The sequence below is a fragment of the Pavona decussata genome, unplaced genomic scaffold (genome assembly GCF_977016875.1).
Source record: "Pavona decussata unplaced genomic scaffold, jaPavDecu1.1 SCAFFOLD_45, whole genome shotgun sequence".
NCBI classification, from domain to species: Eukaryota; Metazoa; Cnidaria; class Anthozoa; order Scleractinia; family Agariciidae; genus Pavona; species Pavona decussata.
In genome coordinates, this window is record NW_028145467.1 from 1,337,900 (window position 1) to 1,360,204 (window position 22,305).

Sequence of the window (22,305 nt, forward strand, 5' to 3'; positions counted from 1 at the left end):
GAAACTTCGGACATGATGGAAGGAGTATGATCCGTTACCTATTTCTCGCCGGCATTCAGTTATGGTGGTTCCTCGTATATGGGACCTCGGCCTTCGTGCCCTTACCATTTGGACTTCTTCATCAGTCACCTTTTATCTTGTTGTTTTGTTTGGGTTTAATAAGGCCAATTCGAAATTGTTTACGGAATGTATTCAGCTTTAGGAGCCAACCATCATGCCAAAAGGTTTATTATTATTATTTTGTTTGGTCGTTTTGCTTGTTTTTTTCATTGCTAATTTTTTGTTGGTTTGTTGTTGATTGTTTATTTGTTTCTTATAGGCTAAAAATTTTAGGGGTAGCACGAATTAGAACTGACGTCTTAAAATTTGAAAATGAATTCGAAACCGGCAGAAATCTTCCTCAAGAAAGGCCCTAACTCGTTGACAAAGTCCGCTGCGTCTGAAAAGTGAAATCCTGCATACAAGTGAGAAATGAAAAGTCCTTAACTTCCCAGTTTCCAGTAGATAAAAAGCTATTTTCCTCGATACGGCCATTGCCCTCGCTGTCAAAATCTTTCGCAATGAACAGCGAAGAAAAGTGAAACTGATTTTCAAAAGTGTTCAATGAGCGGCGTAATGCAACTCAGTCGCTATTACGCTCTACAGAGACTTGAGCAAGCGCTGGGCTGAGGTTGTGGGAACATCTCGAAGGTTTTATTACTATAGATAGAGAGCGGTGCAGGGAGGAGGGAGACATCCAAACTCTATGTTGCTGTTTTTTACTGGGACGCCCGATCCTTGTTGAAGACAGAAATTCGCAGCGATAAAATTGTCTCGATCTTTCTTTCCTTTTTTTTTTTTACCGGTCAAAGATCGTTTCTTAAGTTGTTATTTGCAACTGTTTCACCGCCACCTTACTAGCTCAATTAGATTGTGTTCCAGACTCTTGAGCAGGAGGTCGCGGGTACAATGCCGTTGATGAGAGACTTGTGATTGTTTGAGCTGTGTTTCCGGAAGTATAACAGCAACACACACTCCTGGACCGGACGCTTGCATCAAGTTTGCTTTGTTATCTTAAAATAGGACGAAAAAAAATGGGCAAAAGTGATAAGAGAAACAACATATGGACTCAAAGGGGCAAAGTAATAGCCTCACAAATAAAATAACAATAAAAAAGATCCATCCGTGATTTCTGTCCCTTCTGTTATGGAATGAACTTGATGAGTTGTGATGCAATTCTATCGTTGTAACACCCTTTATCCTCAGACTTCTGGTTTGGTTTCTTCTAATATAAAAAAAAGAGCAAGGCGGATTTCACAATCAGGGAAATATATTTTTCCAATATTTTGAAAGGCATGACATTTCTTCTTCAGGGTATTTTTGAGGCTGAAAATATATTTGTCGCGGTGGTCCTTCCAAACACAGTCCGCTGGTTTTTACTGAATGTTTACTAACTGTAGAATCTTTGTTTTTACTAATGCAAAGTCTAGGAAAGATAATATTCGCACATCTCCTCTTTTCATTGCTGTATTATTTTCTCTGTTGTTATGTTTCTGTACGCCTCCGCTCCGCGCTATATAATCTGGACCGCAGATGTGCGGCAGCGATTAATTGGTTCGACCTCCAGCGCGGCATTTAACAGATTTGTAATCCAAGGTACCTCCCCAACACTCAGGAAGTGAGAAATATCACTTTACGGGTCACAATTTATCACCCATTGAATATGTCATCACATTTACGATACAAGTGAGTGTTGATCCGAAACGGATGGAGTTAAAGGAATGTAAAAAACAGACAGTCACGCCAGATGTCAAACGATACTGGCGTTATCTGAGTTGTAGCTTGTCGGCACTACTTAAAAAAAGAAGGTCTTGTAACCATTTCCTCCTAAAGGAGGATAATTTTATTATCCATATGCTAGGGAAAAGGTAAAACATGAACAACACCTGATATAGCACAATAAAACAAACTCACAGACAGGGACTTTCATTTGAATGGTCACTGTACTTCAGGATCTCACCCGCAGACTTTATAGTTAGAACTACCCTGTACAGCTTTATAAATAGCACCACAGGACAGTGTCTGCTCAGTAGCTTTCATTTGAATGGTCACATTTTAGAATTTAATCCACAAACGCGGAAGTTTGAGCCACCTTGTACAACATAATAAACAGCACCACAGAAAAGCACCGCTCAATATGTTCTTCAGAGATACTCGAAAGGTAGGGCCACCTTACAAAGTATAATAAATAGCACATAGGAAAGGGATGCTCAACAGCTTACAGTTGAATGGTCACATGCTAGGATTTCGTCCACCAACTCAAACCGATTAATGGGTGGTTACATGTGATTTTAATGGTTAAACCTATAATAAACCGGCCATTCATCTTAAAGCACTACTCGAAAGCCTTGATTTGTTAATGTTATCCACAGACGCAAAACACTAGTATTTTATCTATGGGCTATAAACAGTAATATCGCAAGAATATATTGCTAAGTTGCCCTTGAAGTTTGATCCACATAACTCAACATTTGACTGCGTCTAGCCAAAGGTTTATTTAAAGTCATTGAAAAGACGACCTGCAAAACTGAAATATGGCATCCATGAAACAATTCGGCTAAAGGAATTACAATGTCGGTTGTCCTTGGTAGAACATAACTGTAGTTTGTTTTTGACATAATAATAAAAACAACCAAATCGACAAATTTCCAGGATAAAAGAGATGTCTTTTTGTCACAGAACTTAGGCTGTTCAACTAGGATCCCTTATAAAAGACAGTTCAAGTTCAATACCATGCAGTTTAGGAAATGACATGTTCTAAATACACGTTTTATCTCATGGCTGTTTTGTCTTCATGCTGAACAAGGCCTTTTGCTTCGAAGGAGGAAACTTGGATTTACTTTGATTTAAGGTGGACTTACTTATTAGTTGATTATTCAGATGTAAAGTCCTTAGCACTTCTTTACGTCATTCGCATTATTTTCTCCCGTAATGGTTATTTTAAGAATTATGCTCGCTTTCGAACTTGAGTGACTAATAGCCTATTCAAGGCATGGTATGGAATTACTTCCCTTTTCTTTTGAATTATATTTCCTATTGTAACTTGTTTCTGACTGAATTCAGCTGATATAGATGTGTGGGACAAAATTATTACTGCAGACAACATAAAATGTATAAACAACAATTTTAGGGAGTGAAACCCCCGTCTTGAAGTTTTTGCATAATAAAATGTCTTTTTTCTGTCGCTTGTCTTATTTGTATTTTTTATTTCGGCTTTTCAGTAGTTTAGTTGCTAAGGAACCACTAATATTGACACCAATCAATTCAAAAACCGCTTTACAGATATTATACGAGCGCCGACGTTAAGACTCCTTAGCGCCTGAAGCACAGGTAAATATGCCGACGTTAATACTCCTCAGCGCTTAAAACACAGGTAAACATAATTTGAAGATTGCACACTTATATGCGGCTCATATCTTTGGCCGCCTTAGCCTATTGTCTCAGCTGCACGTGAAACGTATCAACACACACAGTGTTTGAACTTGGCAGCGACAAACAACTTTTTAAATTTATTACGCTGATGTGGTTTACTTTGAATCCGGCATCAATTTGCATGATGCTTTGTAGTATTTTGTCGGTTAACATAACCACTTTAATTCCGTCTTTTTACCTTGAGGTACAAAACGGCTAAAACATCTTTGTTACAAATTGTTTTTATCTTAAGAGGAACTTGTTTCTTCGACAACGAATGACGCTTTTAGATAATGGTATTTTGCCAACCTTCACGCTATTTTTGTTGCATGTTCAGAGTCAAGATACTGTTCTATGTAAAGAGAGAGGAGAGAAAACCAAACTGGCGGAGGTCGCTATCAATACTCAAGAGCAAATAACAATGATGACATCTCTCTGTTGCTATTTGGCTAAAAAATGCTTTGCATGATTATTTTTTCCGGTGTTGTACTTTCGATCTGCTTTGTTAAATTGGACGATTAAATACGTTCTGATTGTTATTCAAAACACGCTTGTTAAAGAACTAATATTTCTTTGTTTTGACACGGTTAACTTCTTGAGCTCAACCCCTGTGGCTGCAGAGCCGAACAAAAAAGAATAATCAGTATACCAATCATACCCCTTGCGAGCACTCTACACTGTTCACTTGACGCAAACACTTGAAGGAATCCTTTGACTTTAGAAGATGTTTACATCAGTTGAGGACGATAATCAAAACGGCAATAATAGATTTACAAGTTGTGGTTTGACGCGATGGTTATCTAAATGAAAACAAAGCATTTCAGCCACTTACTGCCCTTTGTTTTGCTATTTAAAACAATCCCCTCCAAGCAACTATTTTCCTGATCCTCTCTCTCTCTCGGAATCAAATCTTGGTTCCTGTTTTCTCATCTTTAGTTTTTGAATGAAACTTAAATGCCTGGCCTATGAAATGAAAGATCACTCATACACAGCAATTCTTTATTCTGCCGTTTATCATCATAATTTTGGATTAAGAACTTTCTTGGTTGAAAAGCAGCAAGTGCAGTGGTTCACAAAAGCTTAAATTGGAACTGTTAAGATCCTTTTCGTGAACCAAGTCTCCCTTCTCTGCGGCTGATCGGTGACTACATTCACGATGTTTACATGAGTCGTTGCGCGTAGCGCCACCTTCTCAGCGTCCATCATAGTGCTGCCGCAGTTAATCTTAAATCAAGCGTGGTTTCTCGGAGGGATCGCGGCAGGGAGCCGAGCTATTTCAAAAGCCCCAGCACAAAGGCGATTTCAAGTGCTTCTGGGGTTGTGATTAGCAATTGTACATCACAGCGGGGCGTAGAACGATTAAATATTACGTCTAAATTCAAGCGTGGGATCCTAACCTGCCCCTCCGGAACATCTTGCTAGGAAAATGCTTGTCTATTTGTCGCAGAGAAGTTGACTTTTTAAGCTGTTCTTCCGGCTGGTTTCTCGAATTTTAATTCAGTGGACCACGCTGCTGTTCTAAGGATTCTATCAAGAGCTTTTCAATTCAATTATGTCGCCGCTGGTGCAGACAAAAGTTTTTATTTTGGGCCCACCAAAAATTACAGATCAACCTGGGTGAGTTTGGTCACATTTAAAATATTGATTAAAATTTCTCTTTTCGCCCTTCGAGCCAACTTTTAATTGATCATTTGTTCTTCGAAGAAAAAAAATCAACAAGAAAAGAACCGTATGTAGACTTGCTGTCTGCGTGTCAGTTGCTGGCAGGAGATACAGGTTAAAAGGGGTTTATATCACGCAATACATGACCCCAAACCTACGCAAGAATTGTCACTGAGTTTTTATACGATCACTGTTTCCAATACTGAGTGGGCCAGTTCTAGTTAACGATCATTTTCTCCCTTTAGATGCGAAACAAACAATCCGAAATAGTAAGTTTTATGAAGCATCCTTCGTCGGAGAAATATAAACCTGTCGGCGAAATGTGCATCAGAAAATGTTAGGAGGAACTGGAAAGCCATCTTGATATTTGTCGTTGTTTTACCTTTTGTGTAATACGTTCAATAAACTAACTATAAGGTCTCTCTATCGAGAGTGAAGTGAGGTTACTCGTGACAGTTTTCACTGGTCGTCGGCACCGAAACGAGTGCGAGACGAACAATAATCCATCTATACACAGTCTAGTGCAAGATCCAATGACCTGCTTTTGGAGCGCCAAGACGAGTGATATTTTTTACTGCGTTCTTCAGACAAATTCTCCAGACAATTGTAGTCAGTTTTAAGACCTTTTAACAAACACATACACCATGGACAGTGTGCCTCAAAGAACGGTCCTCGATCATTCTAGCTAGGAAGCAGTTTTCTTTGTAATTAGTGGTTTCGCTCCCATGTTTGAATGATGAAGATGTTGTAATTGCTTTTAGTGTAGTGCTTTGAGTTGGCAACTGTTTAGTTACGGTTTTACTACTGTATACGAAATATGATACTCTGTGTTGGGGGCTTACAAGCTATAATTTGTTCCTCTGAAAAGACAACTTGGTTACTTTATCCATTTTCATCGAAAATTCGTAAAAAGATGGTTCAATTAAAGATTATATTAGAAGCGAGAAGTCTTTTCGAAGATTTAAATCTTTGAGTGGGCAAAATCTCACTGGGGTACTTTTTTTAAACTCAAAATCAGCAAACAAGAGAAACAGAATCTTCCAGCTGTTTCTTCCCCATTCATACCTCGAAGTGAATCGTTTTTATTTGTATAACTCATCAGGTTTTTAACTTGGCTGCGAAAGAAACCCCAAGCACATTTCATTTTGTAAACTTCTCGCAGCAAACGTGTTGCCATTTGCGAGGCATTTACTTAAAATCACGAGAGAGCAAGAGAATGAGATTCTCCGATGTAATTACTTCCATTGAAGGAAAAAAATAAAACATGCTATGCATGGTATTGAAAGTGTAAAGGCGATTTTACAAGGCAAGATGATAACGTTGAGCGTACTGAAAATCAACTTAAAGTTGAATAGCAACGTCGCAGAACTCATTGAGTCGACCTTGAAAGTAAAACAGTTGTTATGATTGCAAAATTGCTTTGATAAATCTGTTCAAAGATTTGTCTTTACCGACCAAGAAGATATGAGTATTTTTTGTGGACCAGATGGCGCAATTATAAGACAGTCGAATGCTAAGTTTGTTCGTCTTGGTTGTGTTCCTGTATTTGTTGTAATTTTTTAGTGCAATTTCATATGGAAGAGTTGAGCGAGAATAAAAGACGAAGGAAGGCCAAGGTGTTCGTACATGTTTAATTAATGCCAGTCCAAATTTTCACTCATTACCGTCGCTAAACAATCATCACTTTTACCTCAACAGAACGATAAGAAACCTTGTTAAACGCGGAAGCGAGATAAAAATCTTAAGTACCTATTTTGGCGATAAAGGGAATTTTATTTTTACAAGCTCCGAAAATAAATTAAATAGTTTTGTTTTGTCCAAAATAAAAATCGTAGAATATGAATTGTCTCTAAGCTCTAGCGTCGTTTATTGCGCGACGGAACGACTGTGCGCGTAGCAATTTTTCCCCGCGCTGCTCCGTGCTGGATAAAGTTAAAATACAGCTTTTACTAAATCTAAATACTGCTTAAACTATCTTGATTTTGAGGTTTTTGTTTTAAGCCGCAATTTCCGTGACACAACGAGAAAAGTTTACTGTTAGTGGCAACCGGTAGTACCAGCATGGCCTCCAAATGTTTGTAATTGCTATGCAGGGCCTTACGAAACGTGACTTTATTTTTCAAAAAATTCCCATTTCGTTCAGTATCTTTCTTCCCTGCTTTGCAGTTTTGTATCGGACGGGGAATTCCACCCTTCTATCACTTCATCTCGTCGATAAACTGTTTAAATCCGCAAAATTATCAAAGACTTACATGTGGTGTTCAATGATTGTTTTGTCTTTTGTAACCAAACTGATTTACAGATTTCTTATGCGTTTACCTCGACGAAAGTTTTACGCTGAAGTATCGTGTTTGCATAGTTTTCAATCTACGTACATTCTCAGTTAACTCCGTTAATCAGCTTCTTTGTAAGAAGAAACTTATATTTACACAAAGAATATAGCACCTGTACACGCAATAAAATTCCACGCGATAGATAGAGACAGCATTCATAAGCACTCACTCTTTAAGTCTTATTTTGAAATTAAAAACTGCTTCCTTAATTTACTACTGTGCAAATCGTTCTGAACTGTCACGACGGATGAATAGGTTGCACTAAAACCCATTATTGTCTAAAACGTTTTTACTCTTCTTGAAAACATTCTCTAAAGTTTCTACCTAGTAATACAGTAAGTGCTTGATTTTTAAACGTTGTCTATCGAGTCGGCAAATATCCAACATCTCCAACTCGTTTGCAAATTATGCAGCTAGCAAGAGTACCATTCCGAGTTGTTCTCTGTGTTTGGTCGCGCTCTAGGCGAAGGCGACCTCGCGGAAGGTTTTATAGGACTTTCCCTGTCTGAACTAATACTATCCCGTTGTCCGTTAGTTTGAGAAATAGGTGGCGATAAAGGCCTTAGTCCACCGGTCTCGTGAAGTTTCATGTGTTTTCGTAGTGAGCTGGGGTGCGTGTAGCTTTTGTTGCACCCTTCGATCTTGCAGATATACGGTTTATCCGAGGTATGCACGTGCGAATGCTTTTTTCTATCGCTTGAATTGGCGAAGCGGCGATCGCAGCCGGGGAACTCGCATTCGAAAGGCTTCTCCCCGGTGTGAGTTCGTTTGTGAATCTTTAGGTTCTCAGACCGAGCAAATAGTTTTCCGCACCCGGGAAAAGGACACGGAAAAGGTTTCTCTCCAGTGTGGACTCGGATGTGGTTTACCAGCTTGTATTTGGCCTTGAAAGGTTGGCCGCTCCTCCCGCACTCTTGCCAATAGCAGACATGGAGGTTAGAATCGTTGATGCTCACATGCTCGTCCGAGATATGCGAAACTAGATCGGGCATCATAGTGAACTGCTTCCCACAAGGCTTCCGTTTTCCTTGCACCGGGTTCTGGTCTATCCAAAGGCAGGTCATTATTTGGTTTGTGGGCTGCTTCATCAAAGGAAGATGATACATGCCCGGTCCTGTTGGCCCTCCATAACCAGGCGGGCCGTGATCCAAGAAAGGGCTTCCGAGACCGCCTTGTGCAAAGCGATCGGTTCGCGAGTAAAAGTCTCCACGATACCTGAGCTGGTTGTTGAGGACCTGAGGCATTCCATGGTGTGGAGAAGTCGCCTCGTGCCCTGGCGTAAGAGGTCCGTAGTGTATATGCGGATTGCTCGTGACATCTAAGCCTTTATGCGTCACTGCGTGATGGTAGTTTATGTTGTTTCCGTGAATTGCAGCGGTTGGTGGCGAACTGAACATGTTGTGCCTATGTGAGTAATTGGGCGTGTTGGAAGCGATGGGATCGTGAAGAGCCAGCGAGTGAGAGCTCGATATGTTGGCAGATCCTAAGTGCGAATCCTGGTGATGGATAAACTCGTGAGGCGGGAAGCCTTGAGAGGAGACATGACGATACGCTGGAAACGAGTGGTACAGAGTCTGCTGCGAAGACATCCCGGGCGGTTTTTGATCGAAGGCGACAGCTTCGGCTTGTGCCCTGTGCGCTGCAGCAAATCTGATCGACGAAAGATGGCTCCCGGAGTCTAACAAATGATTCATTCCTAGCGGCGAGTCCTTCTTGTGCTCGTTGAATCCCGCGGTCGAAGTGGTTGGAAAGTTATTCACGGACGAGGACCTTAGAGCTGCACCCTCGAACGACGGCAGTGAATACCGCTTGGAAAATCCGCCGTCCATTTTAAGGCTTCCCTGGGCTTTGAATATGGATCAACTCTACGCAAGTGTAAATAATAACGATTCAAACTATTATTAAAGAGAGACTACGCGAAAGTTTTGAGTTTAGTAGCATATGTTACACCGTTAAAACCCAGCGTGAGACTCGACTGACAATTGTCCTGCCAAGAAGGCACGCATGAGCAGTAAAGTGATCCCGGTGAATATTATGATTAGTCGTCTCCCGCAGAGCTGTGGTTATGTTCTTAATTGTTTGATAGCTTCTGAAAACAACACTATATTTGGCATTCCTATTCTTATTGACTAACACCGAACGCGAACCATTTCGCCAGTTTTCAACGTGCGATCACGCCCGAGATTAAGAACGCTTCATCGGAAGCGGGTAGCGCGCTATCTCTGAGAATATAACGCCTCTCCACCTCGATATTTTTGTAGAGCGTCGCGAATACATGTTGTCGTTCAGTAACAGCTACGTTGCAGGTGAGGTTGCGGTGATAGACATATAGGGAGGGACACAATTTGAAAAGCACAGCGGGAAAGAATAAACACCTTGAAGCGATGTCACTCAACGTTGTTAAGGATGGGCCTCTTGGTAAAGTTCCTCTTGAAAAAGACCGAACACGAACGTAAATCCGTCAAACTTGACGCTTTTACTAGCTTACATAACGGGATTCGGAGGCGATTAATCGTTTCTTATTTAAACACCTCCTCGCTTTATCTGCAGTGTTTGTCGCGATAAATTTATTAACACCCCGAGAGACACAATACTATTGACAAAAATCGCCGGGAGTCGCCACAGTTCGGCTTTGGTTTGCAAGCGACGTAAGATTCTCGCCAATTCATCATTTAATTGTCCGTGGAGTGCTTAAGCAGGCCATGGGGATGGGACATTATTCGCGATACCTCACGATATCGTTTTCTCTTTAATTCAGCCGCGGAAGCGAGTAACAATTAGGAAAAATGCATTGAAGCAAATGTCAGATATTATCTCTTGGGCTTTCGTGCTCGGAATTATGAATCAATAAAGCCGTTAAGTGGTCCCGATCGCGGCCATTAAACAAGGCCCAGCAATAGAAAAGCATAAAACACCGAATTTCATTTGGTTGAGTTTAATTAAGCTTAGCACTGAAGTGACTACCACTGCTAAGGATAATTCATACGCCGCACGCCATTGTTCATTGCAGTTTGAACCGCGGTGCAGTAAGAGTGTTTATTCATCGTGCGAAGGAGATGAAATAGTTTATATAAATAGGACCACCGCACGGGGTGCTCCCCTTTTCCCTTGCTTCTGTAATTGAATGTATTCACTCGCACCGTCTGTCTAATTTCCGCGGTTTTGAAGCCTGGCAGTGCACGCAGGCAAGCTGCAGACTTTCAACGGAGAAAAAAAGACAATTTCTACTCTTCCCCGCAAGGAAGGAGGCAATTATTATCTTGGGTTATTGAATTTTAAGTGCCAATTCACTTTTTTTTATAATATTCCCCAGTGAATGTGACAACGGAGAATGTGTTAGTGAGCCATTGTTGCCTCTTTTGAAGATTGGTTCACGAAAAGGTCAATAAATAAAAGCAGGTTTATCCCAGAGGCTTTTTGCTGCGACGGCTGCAACGTAATAACTCAGTTGTAATATGCCAGGTCATTTTCTTTGTAAACACAGCTCAAACCGGTAACCTTGCTTGATCAAAAGATATTTCATTTTTTTCCGTGCTCATTAAGTGTAGTGATATCAATCATATTGAGTAAAAGAACAACATAACACTGAGACCCGGGAGCGTTTGTGTGTGAAATATCTGACTTGTCGCATGCCTCTCCAGTCTTGTTGAGTTATTTATCTTTCCGCTGATATTCTTGCTATATTTGACTCAAGTTGTATACTGTTATATTAAAAAAGTTGTTATCTTTTACAGTTTTACTTCTCGTTTTTGTCAATCGAGCGGATGTCTGCACCTGCCCTTGTTTACATCACCCAATATTACTCAGCTGTCTCAATTATTTCGCTGACTTCTATGAAATAAATCCATCAGATAATTGTCCTTCTCGCTTAGGAAATGTGATTGGTTTTAAAAATTGAAAATTTCCCAAATTTGACGCAGAGGAGTCTATTTATCGCTGCTAAATTATTGTACTCAGAGAAAACGTAAAGGGACTTGCTCCTTCCAACATTTTTACATCTTTATTTACAGCAAACTTTCTCAGGTATGTATCCGGTTTGGCCGCCCTCCACCTGAGAAGTTGAAAGTTTTTTAATAAACTTCACCGTAGTCAAGTTTTTTTAATCGTCCCGTAACAGCCGTGAAATACGAAATTAAAAAGCGAACTCACGTAGACTTCACGAGGGAAGCGAGCTCCTTGTGAAATTGACCACAAAAAAATCTTGTGAAATGATTTCATTAAATTTCCTTCCAACAGAGTAAAATGCATGGAAAAGAACCAAGCATTAATGCACTTTTATTTCACAACTCTAACATTGAATGCTTTGAAGACAGCTCCCAAAGCTGAATCCGAGAAATATTTTGCCGACCTTCTGAATAAGTCTTTTACGGGTTTTTCGTTGAATCTGAGCCAAATGGTCGATTTTGTGATGTTTACATCTTGACACCAGCATGCCTGCCCGCAGCTAAAAAAACCTGATTAGCACTAGTCGCCGTTGGAGAAATCATCCGAAACATTGCAATTATAAAAGCTCTAGGTCTAACATATTTAATTTCCTTTTACTTTAAAAGCCATTCTCAGAAATGAAATTACAGGGAACATGGGATTTCCTCTATTCTTGGCGCGTTTCCTAAAAATCGAGAATTTTCCTTATTGTTTGGTATGTACCAATAATTCTCGTATAATTTTAGCAACAAACAACAAACTCCTTTATTTTGTATTCACTCCTTGGCGACTTAACTTTTATTGTTATCTGTACAGTCTTAGGATTAAAGTTTGCATTTCGAGTGGTGTAAAGGTCTTTTACCATTCAAAAATACGTTATACAGGAACAACACTAGATTAAAAATATATATAAACAGTCTTATAAAAAAGCAATGGTTCATTTAGATAAGCAGACACATTAATTCAAAGCATTTTATTTGTATTCAGCAAGAAAACGATCCAAAAAGACTATAAATCTATAGAGATTACAAAAAATAAGACATTTTCGATAGAACGTTTACAAACACCCATGATAGTTAGAAAGTATCTTTACTTGGAGTTGGTTTTTTGAGCTCCTATGTCTAAAATGAGGCCACGTTTATTTACAAGCTTTTTCTCCCTTGCTTGTGAATATTAAAAAGCCTGTTGGATATAACAGTGATGTTTCTAAAAAGGCGCCCGCCGCTAGAGTGTTCGTTTCCAACAAAAATTATACCTACTAGAAAAGTCAATTCGCGGCCCCTTCACTTGTTTCCGTCACAACAGGTCGCTGCATGTAAAAGATGACTAATGAACTTTGCGGTTGAGTAGGAGGGAAGCTTTGATTATAAAGCCCTTGTTAACAAGCGTTTTTGTAAGAGCGCGTACAGCGCTTGAAACAAATCCTTTTGTCCCCACTGCGGCCTCATGCAAAGTTCAGCTTCAAATTTCGGCAATCTTAAAACACAATCCTTTCTTCATTTTCGTTAAATACTTCCTTGAACATCTTGTGCACGAATGTCGAAAACAAAATGGTAACCTACGACTTTAACAGGATTTCTGCTGCATTTAGCCCCTTGTCTGAAACTACACCAGTTTCAAGACGGATTTCAATTGCTAAATATGTGAGAAATCTTGGTTTTGATATTTTTCACTGCAGGAGTTTTAAGGATCAGTTTTCTGGGTCAGTTAAGCGAATTCTTCGCAGATTGTTTAGGTAAACAAAGCACTTACAAGGTTTCCAACTTGACAATTGGGGTTTCAAAATATTGCCTAACTTTAATGTAATATCGGATCCGAGTTTTTCTTCGTGATGTTTGGTTTTGCACCGAGTTTGTTTTGGTTACAAGTAGACAGCCGCTTTCATTCCTCTCAAAACAAACTTATGGCTGGACCAACCTTTCCTAAGACTAAAATAATTAAGTTTTCGGCTTTTCGTCTGTTTATTTATTTTACCTTTATTCGAGGGCAGAATTTAGAAAATAAATTCTCGCCCCATCGACACGATTTCTAGGAGAAATCGTAGGAAATGCGCGTGACTGGCACGCATTGACTCGAAAACTGATGCTTTTATTATTTGTCCACAAGTTGTCTCCCGAGAGCATATTATTCAGTCACAAAAACAACCGGAAACTGGTTGTAATTTACCCACTTCCGAGTATTTCCTTTTGGTTCGACCGTGGCCGGGTTTATGCTCACGCTTTTTGTACAACAGAGCCATTTAAAAGATATGAAAATAGGGAACAGAGGAATAATTTGGATGTAAACGCAAAGGCAAATTGGTCCGTATTTTAAATGTTGTGCATGAGTTGTTCCTTTGTGGCGACTGATGTGGCACCTGTACTCGAAATGGTTAGGCGCCAAACTAGCTGTCAAATTCGTTGATCAGTTGATTTGCCCTCAAGCAAAAACACACATGCAGGCGCCCTCTAGAAGATGACAACCGGGAAAATTTCCATCCCAATTTCGTTTTATCAAAGACCTTTTTACCTCTACGCATCAGTCTAATTAATTCTCTTCGTGCATAACATTTTTTTGAAGTCACGGACTCCCGGCCAAGCAACATATACATTTTAAAAGCGGTGAGAAGCTGTATAGAAGCGAACAAACTGTTAACCAAAATAAGAGCGCATCAACCGATAACAGAGACACAATTACCAGAGAGAACAAATAATCCTTTGATAGGTGGTGAAGCGTATTCGTTGCAAGGACAATTATCTTGAACACTTTATATATTCATTGCTCCTTTGGTTAAATAAATGTTTATTGACAGAATTTGTGTCCTTAAAAGAAAATAAAAGGCATTGAGTTTATCGCGGAGGAACCTTAAACTTCATCTATTGTGTTTCTCTATAAAAACTCAGACTAAATATTTAACTTAAAAAAAAATCGACGGCGGACGTGTATGTAAATCTTGTACCTTAGCAAAGAACATTGTTGAACACTTTACAGAAGCACCGAGCGAGACAAATAATCATCTTTCAGTCCAGTACTCCCAGTTCGTTTGGCCTGAGCCTTTTCTTAAGCCTTTAAACAGGTTGATCTTGTTACATTATCTAGAAAAGTTTCTAGGGAACAGAACATTCGACGAAGCGAAGTATTTTCGAATGTTTAAACTGCTGATGCCGTTTACGTAAAAAAACCCTGCCTGGTGCAGTATTCTTTATAGCTAAACAACGTTTATCCTTCTGAAGCGAAACAGGGTAAATTTAAGAACGCTCAAGGGAATAAACAAAACACTAGTTTTTATCACAATTTAATCCGAATATCTTAAAGTATTAACTCCAGATATGCAAACAAAAATCTCTCTTGGATTTTATTGTTTTATTTAAATTTCAGGACGTTGTAAAAAGTTTTCCTTATTCCTCATTTCTTCCCGATCTTCTCTGGCTCTTATACACCGTTATTTATCTATTACAAAATGCTGTAGGCAAAAATATTCAACGTCTAGACTTAAACGTTAACATTTATCGCGGATTTGAAGTCTTTAACGTTTCTAATCGACGCATGAAAGAAGCTCGCTTGTCTGATAAGATGTCCCTTTAGAAAAACTGTTCAAGCAACGTTTGCATCGTTGCATTCTAGCGTCTTAATTAAGAGGCGGCTAAGTGAAACACAATGACCTCACGAAACACCCTCAAAAAAAACCAACCGCCTCACCTTTTTGTTGATAATAAGAAGGTCTGTTAAGAGTTCCATTTGATTGTCACCTCTTTTGACGCTTATAGACTGTATTGGACTGCCAGACAATAAACGAGCATTTAGCTTTTTCTTGTAGGTTGATAGCCTTTGTTAACATGACTTAGCCACAGTCCTTCAACAACTTTTGTCTTCGGATAACGAGTTAAAAAGGATCAGTTTAGGGTTTTGTTTTCATTCACTTTGAACTGAAGAAAATATAACACTGAGACATGCAAATATGTCTCGAACTCCAAAACAACTGCTGCCGTTTTGATAAAGTAGATATGATCAATAATCCTGTTTTGTGTGTGAGTTAACAACGAGCGCTTACCGAAACCACATCATTTATTATTTGCATGTGAAGTGTAGGTCAACGCCGCAACGAAACGAATCCTTTCGCTGAGACCAATCACATGTCTGCTGGGGTAATTTGACAGCTTTGCGAACGGACAGCAAGGCAATTATAAAACATGAGAGTCAGGCAATTTTATTTCTTTGAAAAAAACCGAGCAAAGTGTTGGTCAAGATGTCTTGGAGACAAAAGTCGTTTGGGTTTAAGTTTGAACGTCAACTGCAATTATATCAATAAAGCACACCGCTTCATGATAATATATAGACATCTGGGTGCCATTTGGTGTTCCCCGTATTTCTTCTCATAAGATAATATACACTCGATTTTTAGCATTGATGATGTCTTAAAACCCAACGAATATTTTATTAACCACACTTGATAAAATAGATAGTAGCTGATCCAGTGGTGCGTCTGCGTACCCATCTGCCGATGCCGCGAGGCATCTGCGATTACTATTTTTTGCATATCACCACCAACTTAGCACTAGAGCTGCTTTAAACCACCAAGAGAGCGCAAAATGTATCAAGCTTCGCCCATTAAGAAGTTGGTGAAGTTAGCTTGCAGATTTCTTGAATACTCACTGAGAAAAATATTGACAACTTTATGGCATGGATTCCCTTCAACATCTTGAAAGTCTCACGACATAACCCAACCTTTATGTAAATTGTATTTCCTCTTTCTCGTTATCTTTACTGAGAAACACAAGTTTAACAGCCAGGGCGGTTATTATCCGTCTTTTATCAAAGAGAAGCTGTTTAATATGGTGTTGAGCCTTTTTTTGGGCAATATCGGCTTCACAATTTTTTTTTGGTAGCTGTAGAATTCTAATTAAGTTTATCTTCTGGCTATCAATAATGCTGTTCTTTTGAGGGAGTCAATTTTGAGTTTCCTCAAGTGATTAGTATTCATATTGAACTTAATTTGTACCTTGGAGGTGTTGATAAGCAATGTGAATCGATTAAGAATTTGAATTTTAAGTAACGTGATGAAATCCACCCAACTTGATAATGTAGGATAATTTTCCCTCAATTTTTAGATCCGCGTTGGATGATAAAGGCAATATCATTGTGTTGAAAATACCACCTTCAAATCATTAGAGGCCGGTTAAATTTCCGAGTTGTCGGTTACACAATCGACTGAAAAAGCCTCGCAAAATAAAACAAACAAGCTTATAGAAGACTGCGTTTGTATAAAGGTTTTCCGATTCTCACAATTATTTGCCTTAAAAAAAATAAATAGGCTATGACCACCGACAAGAATGAAAAAAAAAAAAAAAAAGCACCTTACCATGTTATGAACAAGATTAAGAATAAATTCTTGAGCTAAATCTTTGACACGAGTACCGATAGAGCCTTTCAACTTAGCGGGTTATAGTTATTAAGTGTGACGATATCGATCTTTCATCTCCAGAGTGTTTGCTGTTTAAGTTGAGCTGTACAAAGAGCTTGCTTTCTGATCTGTTACGCCGAAAATCGCTACCCCTGCACGACAGCCAATGACAATTCTAATTCCAGGCAGCAAAATATTACACGATTTAGATTCAGTTTAAATACTTTTAACAACACATCCCTAGTCTTGCAAGCGGTCTTATCTGATTAACCCTTAAAAATGGTGTGCAAATCATTTGGGGATAATTTTCACGTTGATTTCGCCTGGGAAAAATGAAGCTGGTAGTTTAAAGTATACTATGAATTGCTGTTCTATCAGTACACGGATCAGTAGCCGAGCAAGCGAGGGCGCTTTTCTGGTGTGAGTTTTCTCAAAACCCCTAAAACAGTTCAGGCCCGAAAAACTGTTCTACGTGCGCAATGTTCAAAACTAGAAATTTGTTTCCAATGATTTTGGAAGCTAAAACAAATTGTACAAGACTTAGAAACAAATTGGGCTAGTTTGTACGAAAACCTAGCACCAATCGATAGAAAACGGATTTGGAGAAAACTACTCGGGCTCGAACTGGACACTCCGGGAGTTTTGAGATACAGACTGCTCCAAGTCTCGAATTGCCCTGAAGCCAAGCTTCTACTGTTACGATTTTATACCCTAACTGAAGTGGATTATTCCTGAGTTTTTCAAGTCTAAAATTTCCTTTTGCCCTACTGTGATGTTGCATGAAGCCTAAGATGTTTGCGCAGCCAAGAAAATCAAAATCTGAAAATCTTGCTGGCTAATTATGGGGCTTTAAAAGGATAGGGGTGGATAAAATCACGCCCTGATTTATAAACAATCCGCGGTTGGGTGCTCGAAAGAGAGCTGCATTTCCCAGTTTGCGTTGTATTTTGGAAGCACCGTAGCTGCTATAAGTGAAGTCCACATCGAATTCTAGGGAGAAAAATAAGAACGGAACCAATTAGAACATAGCAAAAATCACCACTGGATGAAAATGAAATAAAGGCGAGTTTGTTAAATATAACAGGATTACAGGTTTAGCGTCTCTTGTGTGCAATTTCAGTGTAACATTTTTTCAAATGGCTTTTCTAAGTTTTTTACTTTTTATTTTGGTTGGTTGATGTCTCGCTTATTAGGCCCGAGCGGTTTTTTATATTTCGCTGAAAAAAAAAATAACTCTAGGCATTTTTTTAACTTGTAGCAGTTAAGAACATTTCACTTAATATTACAAATAAAAACAAAATAATTCACAAGGAACGAGGTTTCGTATGAGAGATAGATAACTACTCGAGTTGAAGTTAAACTGTTTCATAAATAGTACGATACATCGTGATCGGATCTAATACTTGAAGTTAAGCTTTAAGATATGATTTATACTTGTATTAAAAGCAAGTGAAAAATAATCCAAACAGCATTCAGAGCATTCATTCCTTAGCGGCTTAATATTCAATTGGAAACTGTTTGTCGATTATTTGTATTCGAAGTTTGCTCGTAATGAACATGTTTTCGTGTAAGCTTAATTCTATGATCATTATAAACACAAGAAAACTTACTCGAATCGCTGGTTCCAAGCGGCATCAAGTCACGAAGTCAGGTCTGTCTTTAACGTACACTTTCTTGTCCTAACAAAATCATGCTCCCCCAATCGCCAATAAATTAAACTCTAAATAGCAGCAATGCTGATGAATTAGTGCAACTTTCTGAAGCATTTTTGGAGCTTATATACGACGGGTTCGCTGCCAGCCTCAGCTGACCGAGTGATCCCCACGATTTCGTCAACGGGAATGGTGAATTTTCGCAGCTTTCTATGTTCTATGCATGTTGTTCGTAGCAGGTGGCTCAGTCTGAACGTCTCTACACATGCGGCGTTTCGCTGCGAGAGAGATCTAAAAACCTTTTTGTCTTTGTAACACGACGAATTGGTTATCGAGGGATGCAAAAAATTAAATGAAAAGTGTTGAATTGCCTTTATTTTATAACAAAATTTCTCACCAAGTATTCAGCTAAAAAAAAAAACCAAAAACTAGCAAACTTTTTTTTGTGGGTCAAATAAAAGTAGGCCAAATTTTCATCAAGTGAGCAAAACGTTGTTTTGGTATGGTTAGCCTTTTTCTTTTTGTTTAAAAGTTTATTAGTAACAGGACATTAGGTGATTTCATGATTTTTTCCTGTCTTTTTTTGTCAGAAAGAAAGGGAGCGCCACTAGTCTAGGACGAAGGACACGTTCACATCGGGGGGCCTGCTGTACATGTAACTAGGGTTGGAAAAATTCGTGTAATGATCGCGGGAAACCGAGTACCTGGTTGATATAGAAACAAGCCTAGCTTTATAGATGAGAAGAAAGAAACGTGTAGGGGGTGTGGGGATTTCTTTGTGAATGCGGTACGTTTCAAAAACACACAAAATAGAGCGGGCGAAGGAAAGAAGATTTTAATAAGAAATCTGAAAGGTCGGGGCCTTTCAGGATGAAATATGCGCTGCAAGGTATCTTTTTAATTTTCATTTCACTTTCAGAAGTTAGCTATATTAACAATTGCACGGAAGATGTTTTGCGAAGCCCGTGGTTTCAATTCCTCTTGCTTTGTTTGAATTTTATGTTTGAAAATTTTTAATTCGGGCTTGTTTTTGACTAAAGAAAATCACGCGCGTTTTTGTATAAACTAATTCATCACGTATGAAGATAGCATCGAAAACGTTTTTCTTCCCAAAATTGCCTGCAAATGACTTTTTAATATATTTGGTGTCATTTTAAAGAAATACACATTTTCCCAGTCTTGTCAACGGTGCATATGTATGTGCTGTTGTGCAAATAGTTATTTACACACCCACGCTGATTTTTAACTACCACTTTATGAAAAACATGGCGTTGAAATGTCTAAATGTCTTTATCGCCTCAAAGCATGTTTCATCTGTTTTCAATCCATGTGCAGAGTTAATATCACACAATATTCATGAAGGACATTAATTAAACCCGTTTACCCATTGTGACAACATAATTCTTCAGATTTCTCATTTCAGTGAAATCTGGAATATTCTGTTCATAAATCTTGCTTTTGATTTTGATTTTCGTTATTACATTTAAATAGTGAACTACGCTTCGATGTAGATTGGAAAGAAAATGTTTTTTCATGAAGATAACTGTTGGTTAACTATATTCTTTAAGGCTACAATCTGTTGCATAATTTTACATAAAAATTGAAATGTAAAATTGGTTTTTATTTAACTTCATCTCCCTTTACGAAAACAGTTCTAAAGACTTGAACCACTGCACGTAAAGTACACGAGAAACTATGTCATCAATTTTCGAACTGCTTGCTACCTTTTTATATTACTTCCAAAATCACAAGTCAGTAAAATGCGCTAAGGTTGCTTTGGATAGTAAAATCATCAGAATATTTGTTTCAACTAAATCTACAAAGTATCGCATTCTGAATTGCATATGTGGATATAACTGTTAAGATTTTGGGTGGAATTATAATTCTTTCTCGACCGGGAATCTAGAGAGAATAAAGAACAATTGTAAAATAATTATAACACCTTGGAAGGTCTTGGACGGATAACAAAATCTGAATCTGCTGTAATGTCGACATACGTATTCTCCCCACTTTTCTTGATGTATTTCTCATGTTATTAGTTGGGAGAATTTGTTTGAACATCAAGGCATTTTATCTTGGTGATCATTTTTTTAATTCTCACGACCACCGGGTGGAAATATTGTTGAGAGAAATTAGGTGCTGATCACTATAGGGACGTCGGACGTAAAAGGTTGAGATACTTTCGTGCGAACCGCTTCCAACCTGTCTGGGACTTGCTCAACAACAATTACGTGAACGTGGGACAGCAGTATGTGCCCAGGAATTAAAGATAAAATCGCAGAGGTGGTCTCAGGTGGCCCATACGTTTAGCGCTAAAGCCGGTTTCTGCAACATCATGCAGTTAATTACGAGTATTGCTACTCTCCCCCAGGTGGAGTGCCAGAGCATTGCAGTGTTACACCCGGGTGGAGTGCCAGAGCATTGCAGTGTTACGCCTAGGTGGAGTGCCAGAGCATTGCAGTGTTACCCCCGGGTGGAGTGCCAGAGCATTGCAGGGTTACCCCCAGGTGTGTAAATGAGTTACAACAACATATTGCTGGGTTATGAGGCACAAAGTTTCTTGTCTTAGGCAACCGAGCACGACAGCAGAAGCCCGAGGGGGTACTCCTCGGATTTTTGGAGGGGGTGTACGACTCGGTTCTCCAAAACTTTACCATGTCGCGGAACAAAACATTTTATTCTTCGAGACCTTTTTTTAAGACCTTCCCAGGAGTCCAAGGGCCCCAGTTGTTCAAAGAGCGGATAACTTTATCCAGTGGATAAGTCGCTATCCAGCACAGCAAATGTGCTCCAACCAATGCTTTTGGCAAGTTTTCCACACAATTCCATTCTTCAATTTGACATATGCTTCTACTCTATTTACAAATCATAGGACTATCGTGAAAATCTTGCACACATTTTATCTGCCGGATAGCGAATTATCCAGTGGATAAAATTATCCGCCCTTTGAACAACTGGGGCCTGGCCTGTAAAATTCATACCCATTTTCAGTTCTGGTCTCAAGAATCTATGCCCGTTTCTATGAAATCCATACCCATTTTCAGAACTGGTCTCAAGAATCCACACCCGTTTCTATAAACTCCATATCCATTTTCAGACTCAAAACCATACCCTTTGGGATGGCTTATTTAGGGGAGTATCCCCTCCCCCCCCCCTTGGGAGCAGAAGCTATGCCTCGAACCAACGACCTCCAGATCTGAGGTGCAACGTGCTAGCCACTACTACACCAACATCGTTCCCATTCTGTGGGGAGAAGTTGCATCTTAAACGGAGCGACAACATAAAAGGGCCTTCCTTCAGCACCTTATTTTCAAATGCCGATGTGGGACGGGCGAAGAAACGATCTTGAAACAGAGGGGCTCCACTTTCTTCATTCCTGTAGAGCCTCAAATGCAAACGATACTTCCAATAACCCTTTACATATAGTTAATCCTGAAAATGAAAATTTTGCGTTTCTTTATTCAAGGTCATCATGACATAGGAAAGCTCAAGCAGAATAACGCAAAAATCGAAGGCAAAAACGAATAGCACCGTTTTTGATATCATTATTTATTTGTTCTTTGTGAAAGAGTTTTCTTATTGAAGCACTTTTTTTCCGTTTTTCAAACTTGGCATTTTTTACTGTGCAACGAAAACACTAGAAAAAAAATTTCCGCTTGCGAAGAACATAACTGAACCGACGTAATGATTGCCTCTAGACAAATACTGTATATCGCATACGTTTAACCATATATTCTTCTTCAAGATTTAAGGGGATTTTGACTAAGGAGCGAGTTAGTATTCCGCCATTTGTTGCTTAAAAAGTCCGGGATGCCCAGAACAATGAAGCTGTCCTCGACAAATTTTTATGCCCTTGCTTATCAGCCTGAATGGCTTTTCCCAATTTCCCAAATGAAATATCCCC

General features: G+C 39.1%; 2 protein-coding genes and 1 long non-coding RNA gene across 9 annotated transcripts in view; 1 reads left to right on the forward strand and 2 right to left on the reverse strand.

The window, feature by feature from the left end:
• LOC146482589 (uncharacterized) overlaps nt 1–22,305 on the forward strand; it is an 82,309-nt gene that overhangs the window by 32,182 nt on the left and 27,822 nt on the right. For 3 of the 6 annotated variants that reach the window (XM_085106996.1, XM_085106999.1, XM_085106998.1), the window contains one exon: nt 20,773–20,908. The exons of 2 other annotated variants lie outside the window; for them this stretch is intronic. In XM_085106996.1, coding sequence (XP_084963122.1) covers nt 20,773–20,908 — 136 coding nt within the window. Of the gene's footprint in view, nt 1–1,998; nt 2,201–20,772; nt 20,909–22,305 lie in introns of those variants that run through there. One more of the 6 variants, XM_085107000.1, reaches the window with a different exon arrangement.
• On the reverse strand, nt 437–18,614 carry LOC146482591 (uncharacterized). 2 transcript variants are annotated; one of them, XR_014864090.1, is made up of 3 exons: nt 18,360–18,612; nt 15,048–17,739; nt 437–1,052 (listed from the first exon to the last, which is right to left on the reverse strand). It is a non-coding gene; the product is annotated as an uncharacterized LOC146482591 (long non-coding RNA). The 2 variants fall into 2 exon arrangements; XR_014864089.1 differs by lacking the exon at nt 437–1,052 and having other exon boundaries at nt 15,538–17,739; nt 18,360–18,614.
• On the reverse strand, nt 6,725–10,760 carry LOC146482592 (zinc finger protein ZIC 1-like). The gene has a single exon (XM_085106993.1). The coding sequence runs from the start codon at nt 9,272–9,274 to the stop codon at nt 7,859–7,861; it is 1,416 nt and encodes a 471-aa protein (XP_084963119.1). The 5' UTR covers nt 9,275–10,760; the 3' UTR covers nt 6,725–7,858.

Coding starts and splice junctions, on each gene's coding strand:
- LOC146482592 (XM_085106993.1), bottom strand. CDS start 9,274: ATGGACGGCGGATTTTCCAAGCGGTATTCACTGCCGTCGTTCGAGGGT.